This window comes from Amblyraja radiata, chromosome 31, assembly GCF_010909765.2.
Source record: "Amblyraja radiata isolate CabotCenter1 chromosome 31, sAmbRad1.1.pri, whole genome shotgun sequence".
Lineage (NCBI taxonomy): Eukaryota > Metazoa > Chordata > Chondrichthyes > Rajiformes > Rajidae > Amblyraja > Amblyraja radiata.
Window position 1 is genome coordinate 20843547 of NC_045986.1, and position 22986 is coordinate 20866532.

The following is a 22986-nucleotide window of genomic DNA, read 5'->3' on the forward strand; positions in this document are numbered from 1 at the left end:
GTGGTTCCCTTCTTCCATTATAGATGAGGTTCTCACTAGGGTCTCCTCGATATCCTGCAGCCTCGTTCTTGCTCCCCTTCCCCCCCCCATTCATAACAGGGACAGAGTCCCCCTTGTCCTCACCTTCTACCCCATCAGCCGTAGCATACAGCATATAATCCTCCAGCATTTTTGCCACCTCCAACGGGATCTCGCTACTGGCCACATCTTCCCATCTCCACCTCTTTTGCTTTCCACAGAGCGTTCCCTCTGCAACTCGCTAGTCAAATCGTCCCTTCCCACCCAAACCCCCCCCTCCCCCGGTACTTTCCCCTGCAACTACAGGAGATGCAACACCTGTCCCTTTACCTCCCCCCTCGACTCCATCCAAGGACCCCAACAGTCTTTTCAGGTGAGGCAAAGGTTCACTTGCACCTCCTCCAACCTCATCTACTGTATCCGCTGTTCCAGGTGTCAACTCCTGTATATCGGTGAGACCAAGCGCAGGCTCGGCGATTGTTCTACCTTAACCTATCTGATCTCCCGGTTGCTCAGCACTTTAACTCCCCTTCCCATTCCCAATCTGACCTTTCTGTCCTGGGCCTCCTCCATTGTCAGAATGAGGCCCAGCGCAAATAGGAGGAACAGCACCTCATATTTCGCTTGGGTAGCTTACACCCCAGCGGTCTGAACATTGACTTATCTAACTTCAAATAGCCCGTGCTTTCCCTCTCTCTCCATCCCTTCCCAGTTCTCCCACCAGTCTTATTGTCTTCAACTACATTCTATCTCTGTCCCGCCCACTCCCCTGACATCAGTCTGAAGAATAGTCTCGACCCGAAACCTTACCCATTCCTTTTCTCCAGAGATGCTGCCAGTCCCGCTGAGTTTTCCTAGTCCATTTAGCAATTCGCAGAGCCTTTCAGATAATCTGAGAATTCAATTTTCACAAAGCTTATTTTTGAAAATCAATAAATTTCCTACTGTGAATTCAAAACATTATATAAGATTGAATCTTTCTAGCTATAAGTTTAGGTGCTGTACACTGAGCATGGATAAAGGTTATATCTGGCAGAGAGAAAGTGCTGAATTAGCATGGGAAGGATTGTCCCAAGCTGTAGTGCTGTAGTTTTAGAGCAGTGCCAGATTTTCAGCTAATAAATCTGAAAATACATTGCTGTGCATCAGTCGGTCCTGGAGTTTGGGAGATGAGAAATACAAAAAAAAAATGCTGATTATGGCTTGGTGCTAGTATTTAGAATTTATTTTAAGTTAATCATGGCATAGTTGTGATCAGTTATGTTTAGCCACTGATGAAGCCATTGTGCAGGTGCTGTGGAAATCACAGCATTGACTTGACATACTAATAATGTCATCCACAGCAGCTTTTGGTTTTACGTGCATTCACATCCTTGTAGGTATAGCACTTGTAAAAAATATAGTATTTGTAATTTTATATAACATTTGACAAATAATGAATTGTAAAGGCTGACTTCCTCACTGGAGGAGAAAATATAGTGGAACAATTGAGTGATGAGTTAAATGATATAAGTACTTGAAGTTAATGTGAGTAATTAAAAACCCATGGATCAGCCAAAAGTGATTGTGACTAGAAGCATTGTGATTAGAATGCTTTGCTGCAGTGTGGTTGGTGAGGATTTTTTGGTGGAATGTAATTATTGTGAAAATGTTGTTGAATCCACAGGCTAAATAACTACTTTCAAAGGAATGAAGCATGGATATATATGCTGAGATAGGTTTCAGTATTTCCTAGAAACTTTTGTATTAGTGTTTTTCTCCTAAAGCTATTCAGATCAAGTAGCTTTATCCTGTACATTGCTGTAGATCTTTCTCAACATTGTTTTACTAAACCCATCATAAATTATTAAGCCAATAGATCCTGAACTGTTGGGACTTTAAAGAATCATTACTTCATTCATAGTTATGACTTTTGTCACAAAAATAGTTTTGTAATCTTGCATTTTGTCATTACATTCAGGGTTTCAAAAGTAATTTCTGTGATCGTCCCACTAAATTAAGCAAAGGGATATTCTACGATTCATGAGCAAGTGGTCTGTATCGTTTTCTTTCTCAACACAAATGTCACAGTAATCATTTTTACTTTAAAAAAAAAAAAGTGACAATTTCAGTGCCACCTATATGCAGATTTGCAGGGCTGACAATGGAGAGAACAAGAGCTGATCCAGAGAACATCACAATGGCCAAACCACGTGCCTGCTCACTAGGATCATTCAACATCTATAACCAGCAAATTTGCAGCCTTATAATCACAGTCAACCAAATGGACATCTCTGACAGCGGACAGATTTTTTTAGCTTATGGGAGAATTTTGCAATTTTATTATTTTCCTTCCTGTTGGGGAGACACTGTTTGAAAATTACTGCATACATTTGTATACATCCCATACAGAATCCTCTCAGTTTTGAAACCATTCCATCTTTGTTTGCATCCCACCTTCCACCCACCCTGCTGCATGCACAACAAGCCTCGGGTTTGTGATTGAATACTTAAAGCAAAAACAACAATAAAGATCCAAAAACAGCAGTACTTTCTTGCAAGAGTGAAAGGAACATTGCAGTGTGTCATTTGGGTGTTAGAATTCTAAGTTGTCTTGATAAGAACGGACTCCTGAGCTCTAGTGGGAATACTGGCTTACATTCAAGTGTCCAATACAACTAATAAGCCAAAATATACCATATTGTATCACCTGTGATGTGCATGAATTTTGAAAACTCCATAAAGTTACCTATTATTGGATGTGCGGAGCATGTTTGGATAAATTGTGATTTTCTTTCACCAGCACCATCCTATTACAGTCAACCTGTGTATTCGCCGGCTGCACCTTTGATAGTGCCTACACAACAACAACCACCTCCAACAAAGAGGGAAAAGAAAACGGTAAAGCGTCCATGTGGCTGGTTTCCTTTTGCTTCTGCTTGTGTGTAATTGAGTTGCGTGTAACGGAGGTGACGTTTAACTTGCAAATAGCCCTGCAGTCCTGTTATTTGATTCTATATTAGAATGGTTTTTTTTTATGTGGCTTGCAGAAGTCACTGGTATTGCTGAGTGTGTTTCTCTAAGGTATGAATGTTAGAAATAAGTATAATCTCCTCAAGAAGGCACCCAATTTCATGTAGCTCATATCTGTGAAGAGCACTTTACCTGGCTAAGTTTTCAAGGTGAGGTCTGTATTCTGCCGATCTACAAGGTATATCCTGCCCAGTCAAACATCTAGAATTATATTTTTTGAGTGACCCCACCATCTCTGTTTCAGTGCAGGTAATGCAAGGTCCTCCTTAGCCTTAAAGTAATGCCTACTTGCTGATAATATCAGCATTTAGTTTGAGTTGTACCAGATTGCTTTCTTGATGCAGTCTTAATTTAGTCATGGATGCCTATATGCCATGAAGAAGGGAGAACATTTGTCCTTAAAATAAAGATAGCACTGGAACCACAGAGCACCAGTAACGGTAAGCCGAACGAGAGGAAAATGTATAACTCTACAATTGTTCGTTGAAGATCAGGTGGATGTCAAAGTTGGTCATCACTTTTTCAGAGTAATTATGGAACTGTGCAATTGCTGGCCTGATAGTATCATTCAAATTAAAACATCCTGTAAAAAAATTAAAAGTACTGCATGATGCAGTGTGTGAATCCCAAGGAATTACAAATTGCATGCTTACTGCCTTAAAATGATGTAGTAATAGTTTGAGCCCATTCAGGTTGAGGATGTGTAGGATCAAAACTGGAGTTAAGTGGAAAATGGATTTTGCTCATTTAGTATTCTTACATTTACTTTAGTATGTTTAGCACGTTATTGTATAGGCACTTATCAGGACTGTAACAGGCTTGTTGGCATTAGCTTGATTCTGAAATAATTTGGACTGTGCTGTGCTACAAGTATGGAATTCAGCCTGTCACTGATCATTTATAAATTCCCTGAATTTTTATCCTATTAATTGATGTGGATGCTGCTGAAATTGGGCTCGCTGAGGTTCACATTGTGATGACTGAAAGATATTTCACTTCCCATGAACATGCAGGAGAAATTAAGAACGTATTAATTTAGCTGAATATTTAAGCATAGTCAGGATCGATCCCAGGATCTAATATGTTTAGCATAGTCAGCATTGAACCCAAAGCTGCAACCTTACTGCTGCACCACTGTGCTACCCTTGTTACATTTTGCATACCTAAAATTGATTAGAAACTGCATTGGAAAGGGGTAATTTAGTAATTCTGCAAGCCCTAGCTATTCATGTTTCCAGATGTGTATTACAGTGCATTCAGAAAGTATTCAGACCCCTTCACTTTTTCCACATTTTGTTATGTTACAGCCTTATTTTAAAATTGATTCAATTCATTTTTTTAATCAACAATCTACACACAATACGCCAGAATCAAGAAGCGAAAACAGGTGTTTATAAATTTTTGCAAAGTAATTGAAAGTAAATAACTAAAATATCACATTTAGTTAAGTATTCAGACCCTTTGCTATGACACTCAATTGAGCTTAAGTTCATCCTATTTCCATTGATTATCCTTAATATGTTTCTACAACTTGATTGGAGTCTACCAGTGGTAAATTAAATTGATTGGACATGATTTGGAAAGGCACACATCTGTCTATATAAGGTCCCACAGTTGACAGTGCACGTCAGCAAAAACCAAGCCATGAAGACGAAAGAATTGTCCGTAGACCTCCGAGACACATATCTTGGGAAGGGTATAAAACAATTCCACAGCATTGCAGGTCCCGAAGACCACAGTGGCCTCTGTCATTCATAAATGGAAGAACGTTGGAACCACCAGGACTCTTCATAGAGCTGGCCATCCGGCCAAACTGGGCAATCGGGGAGAAAGGCCTTTCTCAGGGAGGTGACCAAGAACCCGATGGTCACTCTGACAGAGCTCCAGAGTTCCTCTGTGGAGATGGGAGAACCTTCCAGAAGGACAACTATATCTGCAGCATTCCACCAATCAGGCCTTTTAAGGTAGAGTGGCCAGACGGAAGCCACTCCTCAGTAAAAGGCACATGACGGCCTGCTTGGAGTTTGCCAAAAGGCACCTAAAGGACTGTCAGACCATGAGAAACAAGATTCTCTGGTCTGATGAAACCAAGATTGAACTCTTTGGCCTGAATGCCAAACGTCACGTCTGGAGGAACGCTCATCACCTGGCCAATACCATACCTACGGTGAAGCATGGTGGTGGCAGTATCATGCTGTGGGGATGTTTTTCAGCGAAAGGAACTGGGAGACTAGTCAGGATCGAGGGAAAGATGAACGGAACAAAGTACAGAGAGATCCTTGATTAAAAACCTACTCCAGAGCGTTCTGGACGTCAGACTGGGGCGGAGGTTCACCTTTCAACAGGACAACGACCCTAAGCACACAGCCAAAACACCGCAGGAGTGGCTTTGTGACAAGTTTGTGAATGCCCTTGAGTGGCCCAGCCAGAGCCCGGACTTGAACCCGATCAAACATCTCGGGAGGGACTGGAAAATAGCTGTGCATCGACGCTCCTCATCCAACCTGAGAGGACTTGCAGAGAAGAATGGGAGAAATTACCCAAATACAGGTGTGCCTAGCTTGTGGAGTCATACCCAAGAAGACCTGAGGCTGTAATTGCTGCCAAAGGTGCCTCAACAAAATACTGAGTAAAAAGTATGACTACTTATGTAAATGTAATATTTCAGTTATTTCTTTTTAATTACTTTGCAAAAATTTCTAAACTCCTGATTTCACTTTTTTATTATGGGGTATTGTGTGTAGATTGATGATAAAACAAAAAAGAATTTAATCCATTTTAGAATAAGGCTGTAACTAACAAAATGTGGAAAAAGTGAAGGTGTCAGAATACTTTCTGAATGCACTGTGTGTTGATTCTTTTACATACGAAGTGATTCATCTAATGATTTTGCTGGTATATGCAGTATATGAGTTTAGGATTATTTCAAATGATAGTTTAATGGTTGACACAGACTTGGTGGGCGAAAGGACCTGTTTCCATGTTGTATCTCTCTGATGTTCTCATGTTCATCACACTATTGACATGGGAGGTATTTGCAGTTACAAATTTTAAATAAATCAGCAGTGCAGCATATTTAAATAATAAAGTACTTTGGAAAACATGCCTACCATGAAGCTAGGGAAACTGGCTTATTTGTACTACACCATTTGCATGACATCTGTTCATATTCCACAGCAAGGAATGCTTAGTTTAAGAACCAAAAAGTTTTAAAAACTGTTGTACGTCAAAGTATAATTATTCGATTCTCTTCTGCAGATTAGAATCCGTGATCCAAATCAAGGAGGCAAAGACATCACTGAAGAAATAATGTCGGGTGGAGGTGGAAGCAGAAACCCTACACCACCTGTTGGGAGGCCGAATACCACTCCCACTCCACCTCAGGTAGTTAGCAAATAGCTGACACTTTGATATGGTGAAAAAGTAAATTGTTAAAAGTTAGCAATTGTATTGAAATTTTAGTTTTATCTATTTTGGGTCCTTTTGTCGTATATAACAGGATCTTCACCAAAATGCATAAGGTTGTTATAGTAAACCCCAATCAAGGATTTGAAAAGCCTGTCTTGGAGCTCTGCTTGGCACCATTTGAACAGGTGTTTCTTTCGTGGGATGATTAACCGTTAAGATCATTTGTCATGGAAAGTGATTACAGCTAAAATATAGGCTTCTTTTAAAAAATAGTTAGATGATGTAATGACAAGGTGAGACCTTGTGTTCCTGATATGATACAGGGTCAAAACGTGTCGGAAAGAACTGCAGATGCCAGTTTAAATCGAAGATAGACACAAAATACTGGAGTAACTCAGTGGGGTAGGCAGCAACTCTGGTGAGAAGGAATGGATGACGTTTCGGGCCGAGACCCTTCAGACTGATTCTGAATACAGGGTTATATTCACACCAATTTATTTTATCATTGACAATCTTTCTAATTGGTAAGCACAACACTGCTATTGTAGAAAATGGATTGGCAAGCTGGCACCAGAACAGGTATAAATGAATCTGTTTATTGTATTCAAGATAATAAACAGGGATATGCCATAGGGATTAGTACCCGAGCCTCAGTTTATTTTACAAAGTACATAAATAACTTTGATAAAGATACTAAAGGTATGGTTGTTACATTTTTTTTATGGCATAAGATAGGAAGAAAAATAAGTTGTGAAGAGCAAAAGACTACTGCAAAGGAATATAGATATAGGTAAATTAGTGGATAAGGATCGAAGCAAGCAGATATGGGAAATTGTAAACTTTGAAAACAAATAATTAGGAAAACGAATTATCTTATTGTTTAATTGAAAGGGGAAATGAATACAAGGGTAGGGAGCCTATGTTTCCATTATGTAGGGCATTCATGAGACTACCTCTGGAACATTGCGACAGTATTGGACACATTATTTACAAAATGGAATAGTATAGAAGTAACAGAAAGGAACGCATAAGAGGAGGGAAGACACTACTGGTTAGGGAGTACTTAGGATTTCCTTGAGGGATTGTTCATTGAGGTAGAAGTTAAGAAGAGAGAGGCAATCACTTTGAAGGAGCTTCTTGGAACTGAAAATTAAAAAAAAAAAATAATTCAGGAATCTCGGCCAGCTCTCATCACTCATCTATAGCTAAATCTAACTCTTCAAATGGCACAATCGATTTCTATTCCCATTTAATTGAAATTATTCTCTACCAAATGGCAGTCACATTCCCTTCCAGCTCTGCATGCATTGCTTTTGTTGACCAGCCAAGTGTTGATATAATAATCAGACCATTAAATTAGCTGGTAGCTCCCTCGTGCTCACAATGCCCAAGAGTCGTCTAGTGAACCCAAGGCAGCCTGCCGAATACCCGGCCATAGCTTCAGTCATGATCGTCCAGTGCCGCATGTATTCTGTTGTAGTGCTTTGTTGGTGTATTGATAAATTTGCTGAATATTACCAAATATGATTTGGCTGGTTTTCTACAGCCTGAGGTGTGTGGAGCAGCCACTGAGATACCAGCTGTCCTAGCTGATAGAATGAGTATTCTTGCCAAGCCTTTAGCCCAAGCATTTGGGGGGGGGGGGGGGGGGAGAGAATCAGGCCGATAATCCAACATACAAATTGCAAAGCAGGCAGTTGAGATACCACTTTATTTTAATACCATGAAAGAAATAGTGAGAATCAACAAAGACCATTTGGTCTGTCAGGTGGGAGAGAAAGGGAGAAACACTCTATTGACCACAAAGCTATTTTGCCTATGAAGCTAATTGTTAAGCTCCTAGAACTGAATTACAACAGTTGCTTTCTGTATAATTATGACACAATGTAATCACTGAGATTTAAACTGAAATGTGAAGATTTGCTGAAACAAAGCTTCATGAAATGTATGCGTATACATCTTGTTGAAAGTGTTTTGTGTTTCACGTTGTATTGAACTTTAAATATTTGTTTGTCTTCAATGTTATGATGTATCGTGTTCCCACTAAATTATGGTTAGAAATCCTCTTTCAAAATAAGCATATCGTTGGCAGGTGAACTTTAGTGCCATTATTTTTACTTTTTTTAGTTTTTGGTTATGTACATGAAATGTGCCCACCCAGATGGTAGTGAAGGGAATATATAAATGGGTAGATCACCTTATCTAACCTGCTTTAAATATCAGAAGCATGCCACAGTTTTTTTTAAACCTCATGTTAATTTGCCCATAATTGCCACCACATTTAAGCACATCATCCCAGTCATTTGAGGATTCATTTTGTAATGGATAGGATATTTTGAGTTGCAGGATGAGTCACAATTGTTTTTCTCTTTTGGAATTAAAAATTTTTGATTTGACTTTCTTTTTAAAACATCCATGACACTACAATAACTTTCAATTTCTGGTCCCTTGTTGCCTCTTGGTTACTATGGACGCCCAGTCCCTTTACACCTCCAGCTCGCACCAGGAAGGTCTCAAGGCCTTTGGTTCTAACTAACAGATCCCAAACAGTGTCCTTTCACTAACAATCCTCTGATAAGCGAATTTTGTCATCACTCAGCAATTTCTGTCTGACTTATCTCACTTTCTTCAAGTTTCGGTGTCTCCAAGGGCACTCGCATGGGCCCCAGCTATGTCTACCCTTTTGTTGGTTATGTGCAACAGCCCTTGTTCCAAATGTACACCGGCACCTTCCCGCAACTCTTTTTTCGCTATATTGTTGACTGCATTGGAGCTGCCTCCTGCACAGAACCCACTGATTTCATTAACTTTAATACTAACTTCCATCTTGCCCTCAAATTGACTTGCACTCTCTCTGACACCCCTCTCCGCTTTCCTGATCTCTCTGTCACCATCACAGGGGAGGGCAGATTATCAACTGACATCTACAAACCCACCGACTCCCACAGTTATGGACTACACCTGCTCTTGTAAAGACGCTATCCCGTCTCAAGTTCTCTGCCTCTGCTGTATCAACTCCCAAGATGAAACTTTCATTCTGAGATATCCGAGATGTCCTCTTTCATTAGTAAACGTGGGTTTCCCCCCTGCTGTCATGGATGGATTCACCTGCATCTCTTCTGTGTCTCATAGTTCTGCACTCGCTCCCCCTCTACCCACACAAAACGAGTATAGACTTCCCCTGGTTCTTCCCTTTCACCCCCCCAACCTCCGCATCCAAAACATAATTCTCCAACATTTCTGCCACCATCAACATGATCCTATCACCAGTCACATCTTCCCATCCCGACCCAATTTTGACTTCCGCAGAAACTGCTCCCTCCATGACTCCTTGGTTCACTCAGCCCTTACCACCCTAACCACCCCCGACCCAGGTACTTTCCCTGGCAACCAAAGGAGATGTAACACCTGTACCTATACCTCCTCTCTGGCAACTATCCAGGGATCCCAGTAGCCATAGGTAGACCAAAGTTGTGCCAATGAAAATCAAAGAAGCCATTATGAGACTGAGAAACAAGAATAAAACTGTTAAAGACATCAGCCAAACCTTAGGCTAACCAAAATCAACTGTTTGGAACATCATTAAGAAGAAATAGAGCACCGGTGAGCTTATTAATCGCAAAGGGACTGGCAGGCCAAGGAAGACCTCCACAGCTGATGACAGAAGAATTCTCTCTATAATAAAGAAAAATCCCCAAACACCTGTCCGACAGATCAGAAACACTCTTCAGGTGCGGATTTGTCAACGACTACTGTCCGCAGAAGAGTTCTTGAACAGAAATACAGAGGCTACACTGCAAGGTGCAAACCACTAGTTAGCCACAAAAATAAGATGGCCAGGTTACAGTTTGCCAAGAAGGACTTAAAAGAGCGACGACAGTTCTGGAAAGAGGTCTTAGAGACAGATGAGGCGAAGATTAAATTGTATCAAAATTATGGCAAGAGCAAAATATGGAGGAGAGAAGGAACTGCCCAAGATCCAAAGCATACCACCTCATCTGTAAAACATGGTGGTGGGGATGTTATGGCCTGGGCATGTATGGCTGTTGAAGAGACTGGCTCACTTATCGTCATTTATGATACAACTGCTAATGGTAGTTGCATAATGTATTCTGAAGTACACAGATACATCCTATCTGCTCAAGTTCAAACAAATGCCTCTGAATTCATTGGCCAGCGGTTCATTCTACAGCAAGACAATGATCCCAAACATACTGCTAAAGCAACAAAGATGTTTTTTAAAGCTAAAAAATGGTCAATTCTTGAGTAGCCAAGTCAATCACCCGATCTGAACCAATTGAGCATGCCTTTTATATGCTGAAGAGAAAACTGAAGGGGACTAGCCCCCAAAACAAGCAAAAGCTAAAGATGGCTGCAATACAGGCCTGGCAGAGCATCACCAGAGAAGCCACCCAGCAACTGGTGATGTCCAGGAATCGCAGACTTCAAGCAGTCATTGCATGCAAAAGATATGCAACAAAATACTAAACATGACTCATTTATATGACACTGCTGTGTCCCAAACATTATGGTGCCCTGAGATAATAATAATAATAATGGATGGGATTTATATAGCGCCTTTCTAATACTCAAGGCGCTTTACATCGCATTATTCATTCACTCCTCAGTCACACTCGGTGGTGGTAAGCTACTTCTGTAGCCACAGCTGCCCTGGGGCAGACTGACGGAAGCGTGGCTGCCAATCTGCGCCTACGGCCCCTCCGACCACCACCAGAATGGGGGGGGGACTGTATAAACACTGCTGTAATTTCTACATGGTGAAATCAAAATGTATAAAAATGGCCTTTATTAAAATCTGTCAATGTGCACTTTAACCACATGTGATTTTTTCTAATACAAATCACAAATTGTGGAGTACAGAGGCAAATAAATAAATGATGGGTATTTGTCCCAAACATTATGGAGGGCACTGTACCTGCACATAACCTATATCGCTTCAGTCCATGCACCTCCACATGCCTATCCAAAAATCTTTTAAATGTCACAAAAGTACCTGGTTCAACCAGGCAATCACCATCCTCTGTTTAAAAAAAACCTGCACATCTCTTACCTTAATGCTGTGCCTTCGAGTATTTGATTTTTCCATCCTGGGAAAAAGATTCTGACTGTCTACCCTATGTATGCCTCTCATAATTTTATGTACACCAACATCTGCAGTACCTTGTGTCTCAGAAATAGCCAAATTTATTTTCTGGTACATTGCATTATTTATATTTCATAATTTCTCACTAACCAATATATACTGGAAAGATCAGCTACACATTAATGTTGTCATAAGCGGCTAATGGATGAGAAAATAAATAAATTAGATTATTGTGTTGCAAATAATTGGCCAGTCCTTAATCAAAAAGGACTCTTGGGTGGGGGGAACACTGAGAATGTATTAGCAGTGTTCTGTCTGTTGTCTTTCCTTGCTGTTGTTAACGGTAATCCTGTTTTCTTTTTCTTCTCATTCCTGCTTACTCCATCTCTTTTTGATTTTCTTTCTTTTGATTTATTGTGGAATTTCATGGGAAACTGTTTCACATATTTTCCTCTCTGTTCTGTGTTCCATGTGCTAGTTTTTGTGTCCGCACCCTCATTATCCTCACCTGTTGTACCTCAAATCCCAGCAGCTGCCCAGTCAGGTTGCAGATCACCCTCCAGTTTTTGGAACTGTGGAAAATGCACACATGACACAAAACGTGGACTTCAAGCAAGGTTTGTTCATTTCTCCTCTGCTATATTTCTTGTGATATTTTATTTGGTAACTGTTGATACTGATGGGAAATGAATGACAGGAGACTATATATTGTTTTTCGTATTATTTTCCAGTCAGGTAACTGCCAAAAGACATCTGGGCGAATCTTCATGTTTAGTTGATTTGTTAAAAGTCTAATTTTCAGGTAGTTTAATGTGTTAATTTACTTTACCTGTGGCAGAAACTGTCTATCACTTTGAAGAATCTGCATTGACTAGTTTTCGCAATGCCAAACCCATAAATATCTATTGCCCATATGTTTATGTTGCCAGTTAGTTTATCTGCGCCTGGTAACAGTTATACTTCCGAAAAATTATCACATACACCTGGAAGTATGATGTTGTGGCGATCAGTGAAACATGGTTGCAGGAGGGCTGTGATTGGAAACTAAATATTCCAGGATTTTGTTGCTTCAGGTGTGATAGAATTGGAGGGGCAAGAGGTGGAGGTGTTGCATTGCTTATCAGGGAAGATATTACAGCAGTGCTTTGGCAGGATAGATTAGAGGGATCGTCTAGGGAGGCTATTTGGGTGGAACTGAGAAATGGGAAAGGGGTAGCAACACTTATAGGGGTGTATTATAGACCGCCAAATGGGGAGCGATAATTGGAAGAGCAAATATGTAAGGAGATTGCAGATATTAGTAGTAAGCACAAGGTAGTGATTGTGGGAGATTTCAATTTTCCACACATAGACTGGGAAACACATTCTGTAAATGGGCTGGATGGGTTGGAGTTTGTAAAATGTGTGTAGGATAGTTTTTTGCAACAATACATAGAAGTACCTACTAGAGAAGGGGCGGTACTGGACCTCCTGTTAGGAAATGAGATGGGTCAGGTGGCAGAGGTATGCGTTGGGGAACAGTTCGGGTCCAGTGATCACAATACCATTAGTTTCAATATAATTATGGAGAGGGACAAAACTGGACCTAGGGTTGAGATTTTTGATTGGAGAAAGGCTAACTTTGAGGAGATGCGAAAGGATTTAAAAGGAGTAAATTGGGACAGTTTGTTTTATGGGAAAGATGTGGAAGAGAAATGGAGTACATTTAAAGGTGAAATTTTAAGAGTACAGAATCTTTATGTCCCTGTTCGGTTGAAAGGAAATCGTAAAAATTGTAAAGAGCCATGGTTTTCAAGGGAAATTGGACACTTGGTTCGGAAAAAGAGGGATATCTACAATAGTTATAGGCAGCATGGAGTAAATGAGGTGCTTGAGGAGTATAAAGAATGTAAAAAGAATCTTAAGAAAGAAATTAGAAAAGCTAAAAGAAGATATGAGGTTGCTTTGGCAAGTAAGGTAAAAGTAAATCCGAAGGGTTTCTACCGCTATATTAATAGCAAAAGGATAACGAGGGATAAAATTGGTCCATTAGAGAGTCAGAGTGGCCAACTATCTGCAGAGCCAAAAGAGATGGGGGAGATATTGAACAGTTTCTTTTCTTCGGTATTCACCAAGGAGAAGGATATTGAATTATGTGAGGTAAGGGAAACAAGTAGAGTAGCTATGGAAACTATGAGGATCAAAGAAGAGGAAGTACTGACACTTTTGAGAAATATAAAAGTGGATAAGTCTCCAGGTCCGGACAGGATATTCCCTAGGACATTGAGGGAAGTTAGTGTAGAAATAGCAGGGGCTATGGCAGAAATATTTCAAATGTCATTAGAAACGGGAATAGTGCCGGAGGATTGGCGTACTGCGCATGTTGTTCCATTGTTTAAAAAGGGGTCTAAGAGTAAACCTAGCAATTATAGACCTATTAGTTTGACGTCAGTGGTGGGCAAATTAATGGAAAGAATACTTAGAGATAATATATATAAGCATCTGGATAAACAGGGTCTGATTAGGAACAGTCAACATGGATTTGTGCCTGGAAGGTCATGTTTAACTAATCTTCTTGAATTTTTTGAAGATGTTACTCGGGAAATTGATGAGGGTAAAGCAGTGGATGTTGTGTATATGGACTTCAGTAAGGCCTTTGACAAGGTTCCTCATGGAAGGTTGGTTAAGAAGGTTCAATGGTTGGGTATTAATGGTGGAGTAGCAAGATGGATTCAACAGTGGCTGAATGGGAGATGCCAGAGAGTAATGGTGGATGGTTGTTTGTCAGGTTGGAGGCCAGTGACGAGTGGGGTGCCACAGGGATCTGTGTTGGGTCCACTGTTGTTTGTCATGTACATCAATGATCTGGACGATGGTGTGGTAAATTGGATTAGTAAGTATGCAGATGATACTAAGATAGGTGGGGTTGCGGGTAATGAAGAAGAGTTTCAAAGTCTACAGAGAGATTTATGCCAGTTGGAAGAGTGGGCTGAAAGATGGCAGATGGAGTTTAATGCTGATAAGTGTGAGGTGCTACATCTTGGCAGGACAAATCAAAATAGGACGTACATGGTAAATGGTAGGGAATTGAAGAATGTAGGTGAACAGAGGGATCTGGGAATAACTGTGCACAGTTCCATGAAAGTGGAATCTCATGTAGATAGGGTGGTAAAGAAAGCTTTTGGTGTGCTGGCCTTTATAAATCAGAGCATTGAGTATAGAAGTTGGGATGTAATGTTAAAATTGTACAAGGCATTGGTGAGGCCAATTCTGGAGTATGGTGTACAATTTTGGTCGCCTAATTATAGGAAGGATGTCAACAAAATAGAGAGAGTACAGAGGAGATTTACTAGAATGTTGCCTGGGTTTCAGCAACTAAGTTACAGAGAAAGGTTGAACAAGTTAGGGCTTTATTCTTTGGAGCGCAGAAGGTTAAGGGGGGACTTGATAGAGGTTTTTAAAATGATGAGAGGGATAGACAGAGTTGACGTGGAAAAGCTTTTCCCACTGAGAGTAGGGAAGATTCAAACAAGGGGACATGACTTGAGAATTAAGGGACTGAAGTTTAGGGGTAACATGAGGGGGAACTTCTTTACTCAGAGAGTGGTAGCTGTGTGGAATGAGCTTCCAGTGAAGGTGGTGGAGGCAGGTTCGTTTTTATCATTTAAAAATAAATTGGATAGTTATATGGATGGGAAAGGAATGGAGGGTTATGGTCTGAGCGCAGGTATATGGGACTAGGGGAGATTATGTGTTCGGCACGGACTAGAGGGGTCGAGATGGCCTGTTTCCGTGCTGTAATTGTTATATGGTTATATGGTTAGGCATCATGCAAGGGTATCTCAGAATAATAATTGCGAGGTATTAACACTTCCTTCATTCGTTTGGCAGCTCCTAGTGAACTAGCATCAACTATTAGCCTTCATAATTTTCAAATGCATAGATTTAACATAGAAGGGATTGTGTTGCCAGTAAGTTATATCCTGTTCTCATGTTGGTTTATATGATCTTCAATGGCAGATTTTTTCAGAATATGACAATCTGCACATTTTGTCTGATTTATGAGAGTGCCATTTGTAGTTTTTCAGAAAGAACTGTAGAGGTAATATGATAAAATTAATCACATTTTTATAAACTGTAACAAAAAGAACACATAAACCAAGTGGAACCTCTGTTAAAGCATTTAAGATAATTACTGTGGTGAAATTAGAGCTGATTTGTCACAGGACAAAGCTTTCACACTGGAATGTCATGAAATTCTCCTGATCAAGAAATTAGCAGTACAGGGTTATTATTTTGTTTGGAACATGATTATCGTTCCTTTCCTATTGCAGTTTTGCATTTCACTTATTTAACAAAGATTATTTTGAGGGAATTGGTACCTCAGTGCTCCAAATCTGCCCATAATTGAAAGTATTAGAGTGAAGTGTGGTGGCTTCAGCAGGGCTGCCAATAAAACATGAACCAAGAAGTGTTTATCTCCAGTGGCCACCAAAATTGAGCAAACCCTGAGACTGACCCCACCGAAAGTGCTTTAAATTGGCTCGAATCAAATGATTGTATTTTGTTTATGAACAATACTGGTTTGATCTAGATTCTTGAATTTAGCAGCTTATTTTACATATTTAAATGATTTTATTCATTAATTTAAAATTGTATTAGCCATTAATTTGAATTATAGACAATAGGTGCAGTAGGCATTCGGCCCTTCGAGCCAGCACCGCCATTCAATGTGATCATGGCTGATCATCCACAATCAGTACCCGTTCCCGCCTTCTCCTCATATCCCCTGACTCCACCATCTTTAAGAGCCCTATCTGGCTCTCTCTTGAAAGTATCCAGCGAACTCAAAGATAAAAAAATAAATAAAGCATTATGATTTCAAAATAGTAAGTGAATGATGCAAGGTTTGTTGTTCATAGAGTAAGGAAACATTACACCGATTTTTTTTAAATAGCTGCTTACTACCAGGGAAAGGTAGTCTTAGATTTCTGGGGAAAATTATGGACGTTTTGATTTGCTTTCAACAGACATACATAACAAGTAGTTTTCTTTGAAAATTTGGTGTAATTGAAGTATTTTTAATTTACTGTTTTAAATATCTGCACTTGCATATGCAATGTTTTCTCAATAAGGACCAATAAGGACCAATAAACTTAAATACAAAGTAGAATTCCTATAATTACAAGTTCAGGCATGGTACATGCCATAAAATGTTTCTATTTATTTCAGTGGAGCGAACTGAAGCTGCTATTACAAAACTGAAACCAGGTATGGAACTAAATTAAGAATTTACTGCAAAATAAAACAAAATAATATATTTAACTTCTGTGCAACGTCAAGTTTGCACTTATGAAGAAGGGATATTTCAGTGATTATGTGAAGAGAAGTAGCAATTTCTTCTGCCTATTGAATAATGAAATTAGAAATATATCATCATTCATAAAATTTAGTGTTGCATTACGGAAAGCACAGGTTTGGTTTCAGCAATTATATTATGCTTTTTGGAAATGTATTCACAAGTCCTTCATACTTTCAATCCTTTGGTTTAAATTTTGCTGTGTGATACGATATTCATGGAACATAGAACAGCATACAAAACAGGATTTCAGCCTATTGTGTTTGCGCCGTCCTTCTCTACTCTCTGAATGTTTGTGCCTCTGTCTAAATGCGTTTCAGGTATTGCTAATATATCTGCTTCTACCACCTCCTCTGGTAGCTTGTTCCAGGCATCTACCACTCTACTCATTTAAAAAAAAACTTGCCTTGCATGTTCCTTGCCCCCCCCTTCATGATTTCTATAGCTTTCTCATCCTCCTGTTTATTTTCCCCCCCCCTGGTTTTGGACTGCTCCATCTCCTCCTAGTATCTTTCAGTTCCTGCAGAAACATTGTATGCAAATCCGAATGTAATGTGCTCGCGTTTGTTGTTATGAAGTTAGGTAAGGGAAGTGAACTTTGAAGGAATAGAATCTGCAGAAGATAGACACAAAAGGCTAGAGTAACTCAGCGGGTCTGGTAGCATCTCCGGAGAAAAGGAATGGGTGACTTTTCGGGTCGAGACCTTCTTCAGACTTCAACCTTGATCTTGACCTTCACCTAAGTAAAACCAAAGCTTTCTGAACTCATCTTGCCTATTTCACCTCTCTTTTTAGAGCCCTGCATAAAACCTATCTGTTTCTCGGAGCTTTTTAATCACCCCACCTCATATGCCATATTTGGATTTTGTGTCAATTTAGTTTATGACACTGCGGTACAGCACCAAAGATGATTTATTATGTGAAGAGCACCAATGACGCCAATCAGTGGGTATAGTGGAGCAAGTTATACCTGTTGGATCATTAAAAAATGTTGGATATATCTAGTGTTCCTTAATGTTTACTATATAATTTAAATCATTTGCTGTGTTTCCAATTTAATGGTTTGCAGTACCTGGTCATTTTTATAGTCACATCACATTTTACATAAGTTGCATGACTTGTAAGGCAAAATCACGGTGGCTCACAGCTTGCAGGAAAATCTGGATCTATTAATAACATTTTCCAATCCAATAAAAATGAAAACCACATGTTTAAAATTAGTAAATTGTGCTTTGTGTAATATTAAGATTGCCATACTTTCTCACTTCTACCTGATACTGTGCAATTAATAATTATTTTACTTGGCTTAAGCCAGCCAATTACCTAATGCCTCATTTTATACTTTGAAGATAAATCACGAGCCAGTTATGAAGAATTGATAATAATCTTTATTGCAGCTCAAGTCTTGACTTGTCCTGTTTGCTTTCAAAAAGGATTTTGATAGATGACAGAACAATTAATTTCCTTTTCTAACTTTTGTATTTTAAACACAAATATATGGATGTAAGTTGACATAATTAAAAATGCAGTTCAGGCTACATTAAGAATGGTGTTATTATATGACAAACTTTAAAAAAATCTAAATATTTCCTCTTCCCAAATATGGTTTGATCCGGATTAACAAATGACAATTAAGTTTTAACCATGCACAGCTATGGACAGTTAGTTTTGGCAAGAATGCTAATGGGTGACTTCTAATTGTTCTGTTTTTATTTATTTTTTTAATGTTACAAACTTTGTGTGAAACAAAAATAGTATGTTCACTGAAATAGAATACCTTGTTTTGCTCACACAGAAGAAAAACCAATGCCGGAACCACCAGTGAAAAGTTCTACCCCAGATGTTAGATCGGAAATAGTTGAAGAAAAGAAAGAGATTGATGGAGAACCACCTGATCCAGTTCCTTTACAGGTGGCAGAAGAGGAGGAGGTGGAGGTGGAGGTGGAAGAGGAGGAGGAGGTGGAGGAGGAGGAAGAAGAGGAGGAGGAGGAGGAAGAAATGGTAGAAGGGGAGGAGCCAGAAGAAGAGGGAGCTTTGGTGGAAAATGTTTCCAGTAATGCTATTTGCCCAACGATGGATTGTGCTGACAAATCTGAAACATCCAATTCCAATGAGGAGAAGAAACTTACATTGACTGTACATTTGCACAAAGAAGCAGAAGATGATAAACAAAAAGAGGAGGATATCGAAGATCTACCTGAAGAAACAATTGTTGCTCAATTTGATGAAACCACGGTACCTTGTACTATTATCACGACTACAGACGTGAATGGCATTGCCGCACAGGAAATAACACCAAGCACTCTAGAAAGTGTTTCACCAGATTTTTCATTGCCAGCTAATGTAGAGATTGAAGATAATCTTAGGACAGAAACGGAGGCAGAGATTACACTTTCTCCCGTTGTTTTATCAACCAATCTGGAGGTTGCAGCAGAGGAAGAGGACAGTGAGGAAGCTCCTATCAATGATGACAAAGATGAAGATGTGGAAAGCAAGGAATCTGTGGAAGTTGAGGAGAAAGAGGTAGAGGAAAATGAATCACAACAACTAAACTCCCAAAAAAGCCCTGAGATTGTGCATGGTAGGTTTCCATTAAATAAGACTGTCTGCATTATTTCAGTTCTCTATGTTAAAAATTGTTGTAGTGTAACGTTGCGAAAAAATCAAGTGTCTCTTGGATATGAAAATTGTTTTTGTATTTTCTTCACAATTTTCTATTTGTGCATTCCAGTTAAGAATGATTTTGAAATCTTCACTGCTTGTATACCGTGTCACTGCTGTGGCAGATTTCAAATAGTTTTAGTTTTGCTTTCATTGCATTCAGACTCCCATTCTGTTATTGCCATAGTGATCCAGTTACAATGTTTGTATTATTCTGTTCATTATTCCAATAGTGGTTTTGTCTCCCATTCCAACAGAAAACCAAAACTGATACAAAGATGGCTATATACTGAGTGCCAATGAAAACTGATTTTTTTAACACCAGGCAGGGAAGGAATTGCTTTCAAAAACTTTCAACTGTAAAATCGGTTTGTCTAATAACTAAAGGGGACATGTAGATCACAAAAGTTCCTGGTTCAGTCTTTGATCTGTTCTGATTTAACTAAATGTTCCTAAGATTTTAAGATTCAAAGTTGGACTCAAATTGTTTGTCCCAGAGGGAAGGGAATTAGTAATGGCTCTTTAATGATTGCACAGTACATTTTTCCAAATATATGAGAGTAGAATCAGGCAGAGCTATGTAATTCCTTATCTGAAATAGCAGCTGATGATTTTAACTCAATTGTATATGGAAACAATGATTATAATTACTAATGGCAATTAAAGCTGAGGTACCAGTATCTTGAGAGTTGGAAGATGACAAGATATTTTAAGAGGTGTGTTTTCATTTCATATCCAGTCTTCAATCTCATGAAAGTTTTGGCTATTTTCTGAATTAACTTTGTTCATCTTGAATTTAGAACAAATTCACAATGTAATTGGTTACAGTGCTCAGACAAGATAAATATCACCATAGTGGGTTCCGAGCTCTCGCTGTCGATCACAGTGATTTGAGTATACATGGTTATGTGACGGTATGTGAACCATGCTGGTCTTCTCAGTGGTTTATAGTCCTGAGGTTTCACTTTAAGATGCGTAGCCCATGTGGAAGTAAAAGATTAAAGTTGTTCATAAACCCGTACTCTTGTATGAGAAGATTTTCAGTTGGATCTAAAATAATGTATTATTGGTTATATCTGACATCACGGCCATACTTGATCAAATTGCAAAAACTAGGCTAATTCTTAAATCCTTAATTAATCAGTGTTTTAAAATGTATGACAACTGATGCACGTCAGCAGGAAAAAAGATCAATAGAAAGCTGCTGGAAGATATGGAGGAAGAGAGCAGGGATAAAAATAAGTAATATCTTGCAATGGCAGATGGAAAAATAGGAAAATGGTGTTTTGGATTTTATATGCAGCCAGAATGCAACAAATAGCAAAAATAAAGAGGTGGAGTTCTGGAAGACTGGAGCATTGTTAATGTTGTACCTTTATTTAAGGTAAGAAGGACAGTAAACATTGTCTACATGGCCTTTGACAAGGCATTTGGACGGTCGGCTTGACCAAAATGTTAGATTACATGGAATCCATGGTGAGCTAGCCAATTGGATTCAAAATTGGCATGGGGGAAGGAGTCAAAGGGTAGTTGTGGAGGGTTGCTTTTTTGAGTGGAAGCTTGTGATCAGTGGTGTACCTCAATGATTATTGCTGAGTCCATTGCTGTTTATAATATACATTTGGATGACAAAGTAGTCATCATCATTTGTAAATTTGCAGATGACAGCACGATGGGTAGTATAGTGGACAGTGACTAAGGATTTCTAAGTTCATAAGAAGATCCAGATCAGTTGGGAAAGTGGGCCACGGAATGGCAAATGGAATTGAACTCTGACAAGTGTGAGGTGTTGCATTTTCATATGTCAAACCAGGCGGGACTTAAAACAGTAAGTGGGATTGGACAGGGAGAGATTGGATATGCTGGGATTTTTTTTCATTTTTTGTGTTGGAGGCTAAGGGGTGGCCTTATTTGGGTTAGGTTTATTATTTTCCTGATTTACCAAGGGACAGTGAAACAGTTTGTTTTTCATACTATTCAAGCTGATCAGTGATACATAATACAATCAAGTCAAACTCTAGTACAATCGGTAGAGCAAAATGAAAGGTACAGAGTGCGGAATATCATTTTCAGCATTGTGGAGCATCAGTTCCATAGACAAAGTTCAATATCCGCAATGCAATTGAAGTGAATAGAACGTTACCCGAGCTTATGCAAGGACTGTACAGAAAACTGGTAATAGAGGGGAAGAAGTTATTCCTGGGTCTGGAGATGCATGCTTTCAAGCTTCTGCATCTACAGCCTGATGGAAGCAGGGAGATGAAGGAATGAGTAGGGTGGGACAAGTATTTTCTGAGGCAATGTGAAGTGTAGTTGGAGGCAATGGTGGTGAATCTGGTCTGTGTGAAGACTGGCCTTCATCCACAAGTCTTGTGGCATTGGGTAGAGTTGTTCGCAAACCAAGCTGTGATGCAACCTGACAGTATTCTATCTATGGGGCATTTAGAAGCTTGTTAAAGTAATTGGAGAATTTCTGAGTCTCCTAACGAAGCAAAGACATTGGTATGCTGCCTTAGTTGTCGCTACAATGTGGTTGGTCCAGGACAGATCGGTGATAGTATTAACACCAAGGTACTTGAAGCTCTCGAACATTTCCATTTGGGCACCATTGATGCTGATTGGAGCAAGGACCCCACCATGCTTCTTGAAAATAACTAGCTCTTTTGTATTGCAGACATTGTGGGAGAGGTTGTTATCCTGACGGCATGCTAGTAAATTCTTTTTTTCCTGTGTGCTTTCCATCTTGTCCTTGCTCGTGATCTGACCCACCACAATGGTGTAATCTGCAAACTTGTAGATGGAGTGAGCCACATGTCAAACCATTGAAATTATTGAGAAGTCAAATTGTGGATTATCTGAGTTTTACTGCAGTAAATACTGAGAGATATTAGAGATTACAGTAGATAGGATAGGAGTAAACGGATCCAGCATTCAATTAACTTAAAATGAAAGATTTCTTCATGGGGATGAAAAGATAGGCATAATTGTATTTGTGTATGGTATGAGTGGTCTGGATAGCACACAAAACAGTTTTTTGTTATATCTCTCTTGTGTGTGCAACAATAAAACTTTCATTGGGATGAGATTTTGTCCTTTTGCAAAATACTTGGAAAAGAATGGGTGTGGAAGGGAAGGAGCGCATATTTCAGACATTGCTTTGCAGCCATACTCTTAATCATTCTTTGAAATAAGGTGTTTAAGAAGGAACTGCAGATGCTGGAAAATCGAAGGTAAACAAAAGTGCTGAAGAAACTCAGCAGGTGCAGCAGCATTTATGGACGAAGGAAATAGCACCGTTTCGGGCCGAAACCCTTCTTCAGCTGCTGCACCCGCTGAGTTTCTCCAGCGCTTTTGTCTACCTTTGAAATAAGGTGTTTCAGGACATTCCCCAACCTGGACTTGATTGCCCAGTTAAATAAGAAGATGATGGCAAGTAAATCGGGGG

The 22986-nt window shown here is 39.5% G+C and overlaps 1 protein-coding gene across 23 annotated transcripts in view; it reads left to right on the forward strand.

Moving 5' to 3' along the window:
- eif4g3 (eukaryotic translation initiation factor 4 gamma 3) overlaps positions 1-22986 on the forward strand; it is a 201987-nt gene that overhangs the window by 100376 nt on the left and 78625 nt on the right. For 15 of the 23 annotated variants that reach the window (XM_033048034.1, XM_033048037.1, XM_033048035.1 and 12 more), the window contains 5 exons: positions 2801-2898; positions 6289-6414; positions 12021-12159; positions 16754-16792; positions 18676-19461. In XM_033048034.1, coding sequence (XP_032903925.1) covers positions 2801-2898; positions 6289-6414; positions 12021-12159; positions 16754-16792; positions 18676-19461 — 1188 coding nt within the window. The remainder of the gene's footprint in view (positions 1-2800; positions 2899-6288; positions 6415-12020; positions 12160-16753; positions 16793-18675; positions 19462-22986) is intronic. The other 8 variants (XM_033048041.1, XM_033048056.1, XM_033048047.1 and 5 more) reach the window with 5 other exon arrangements.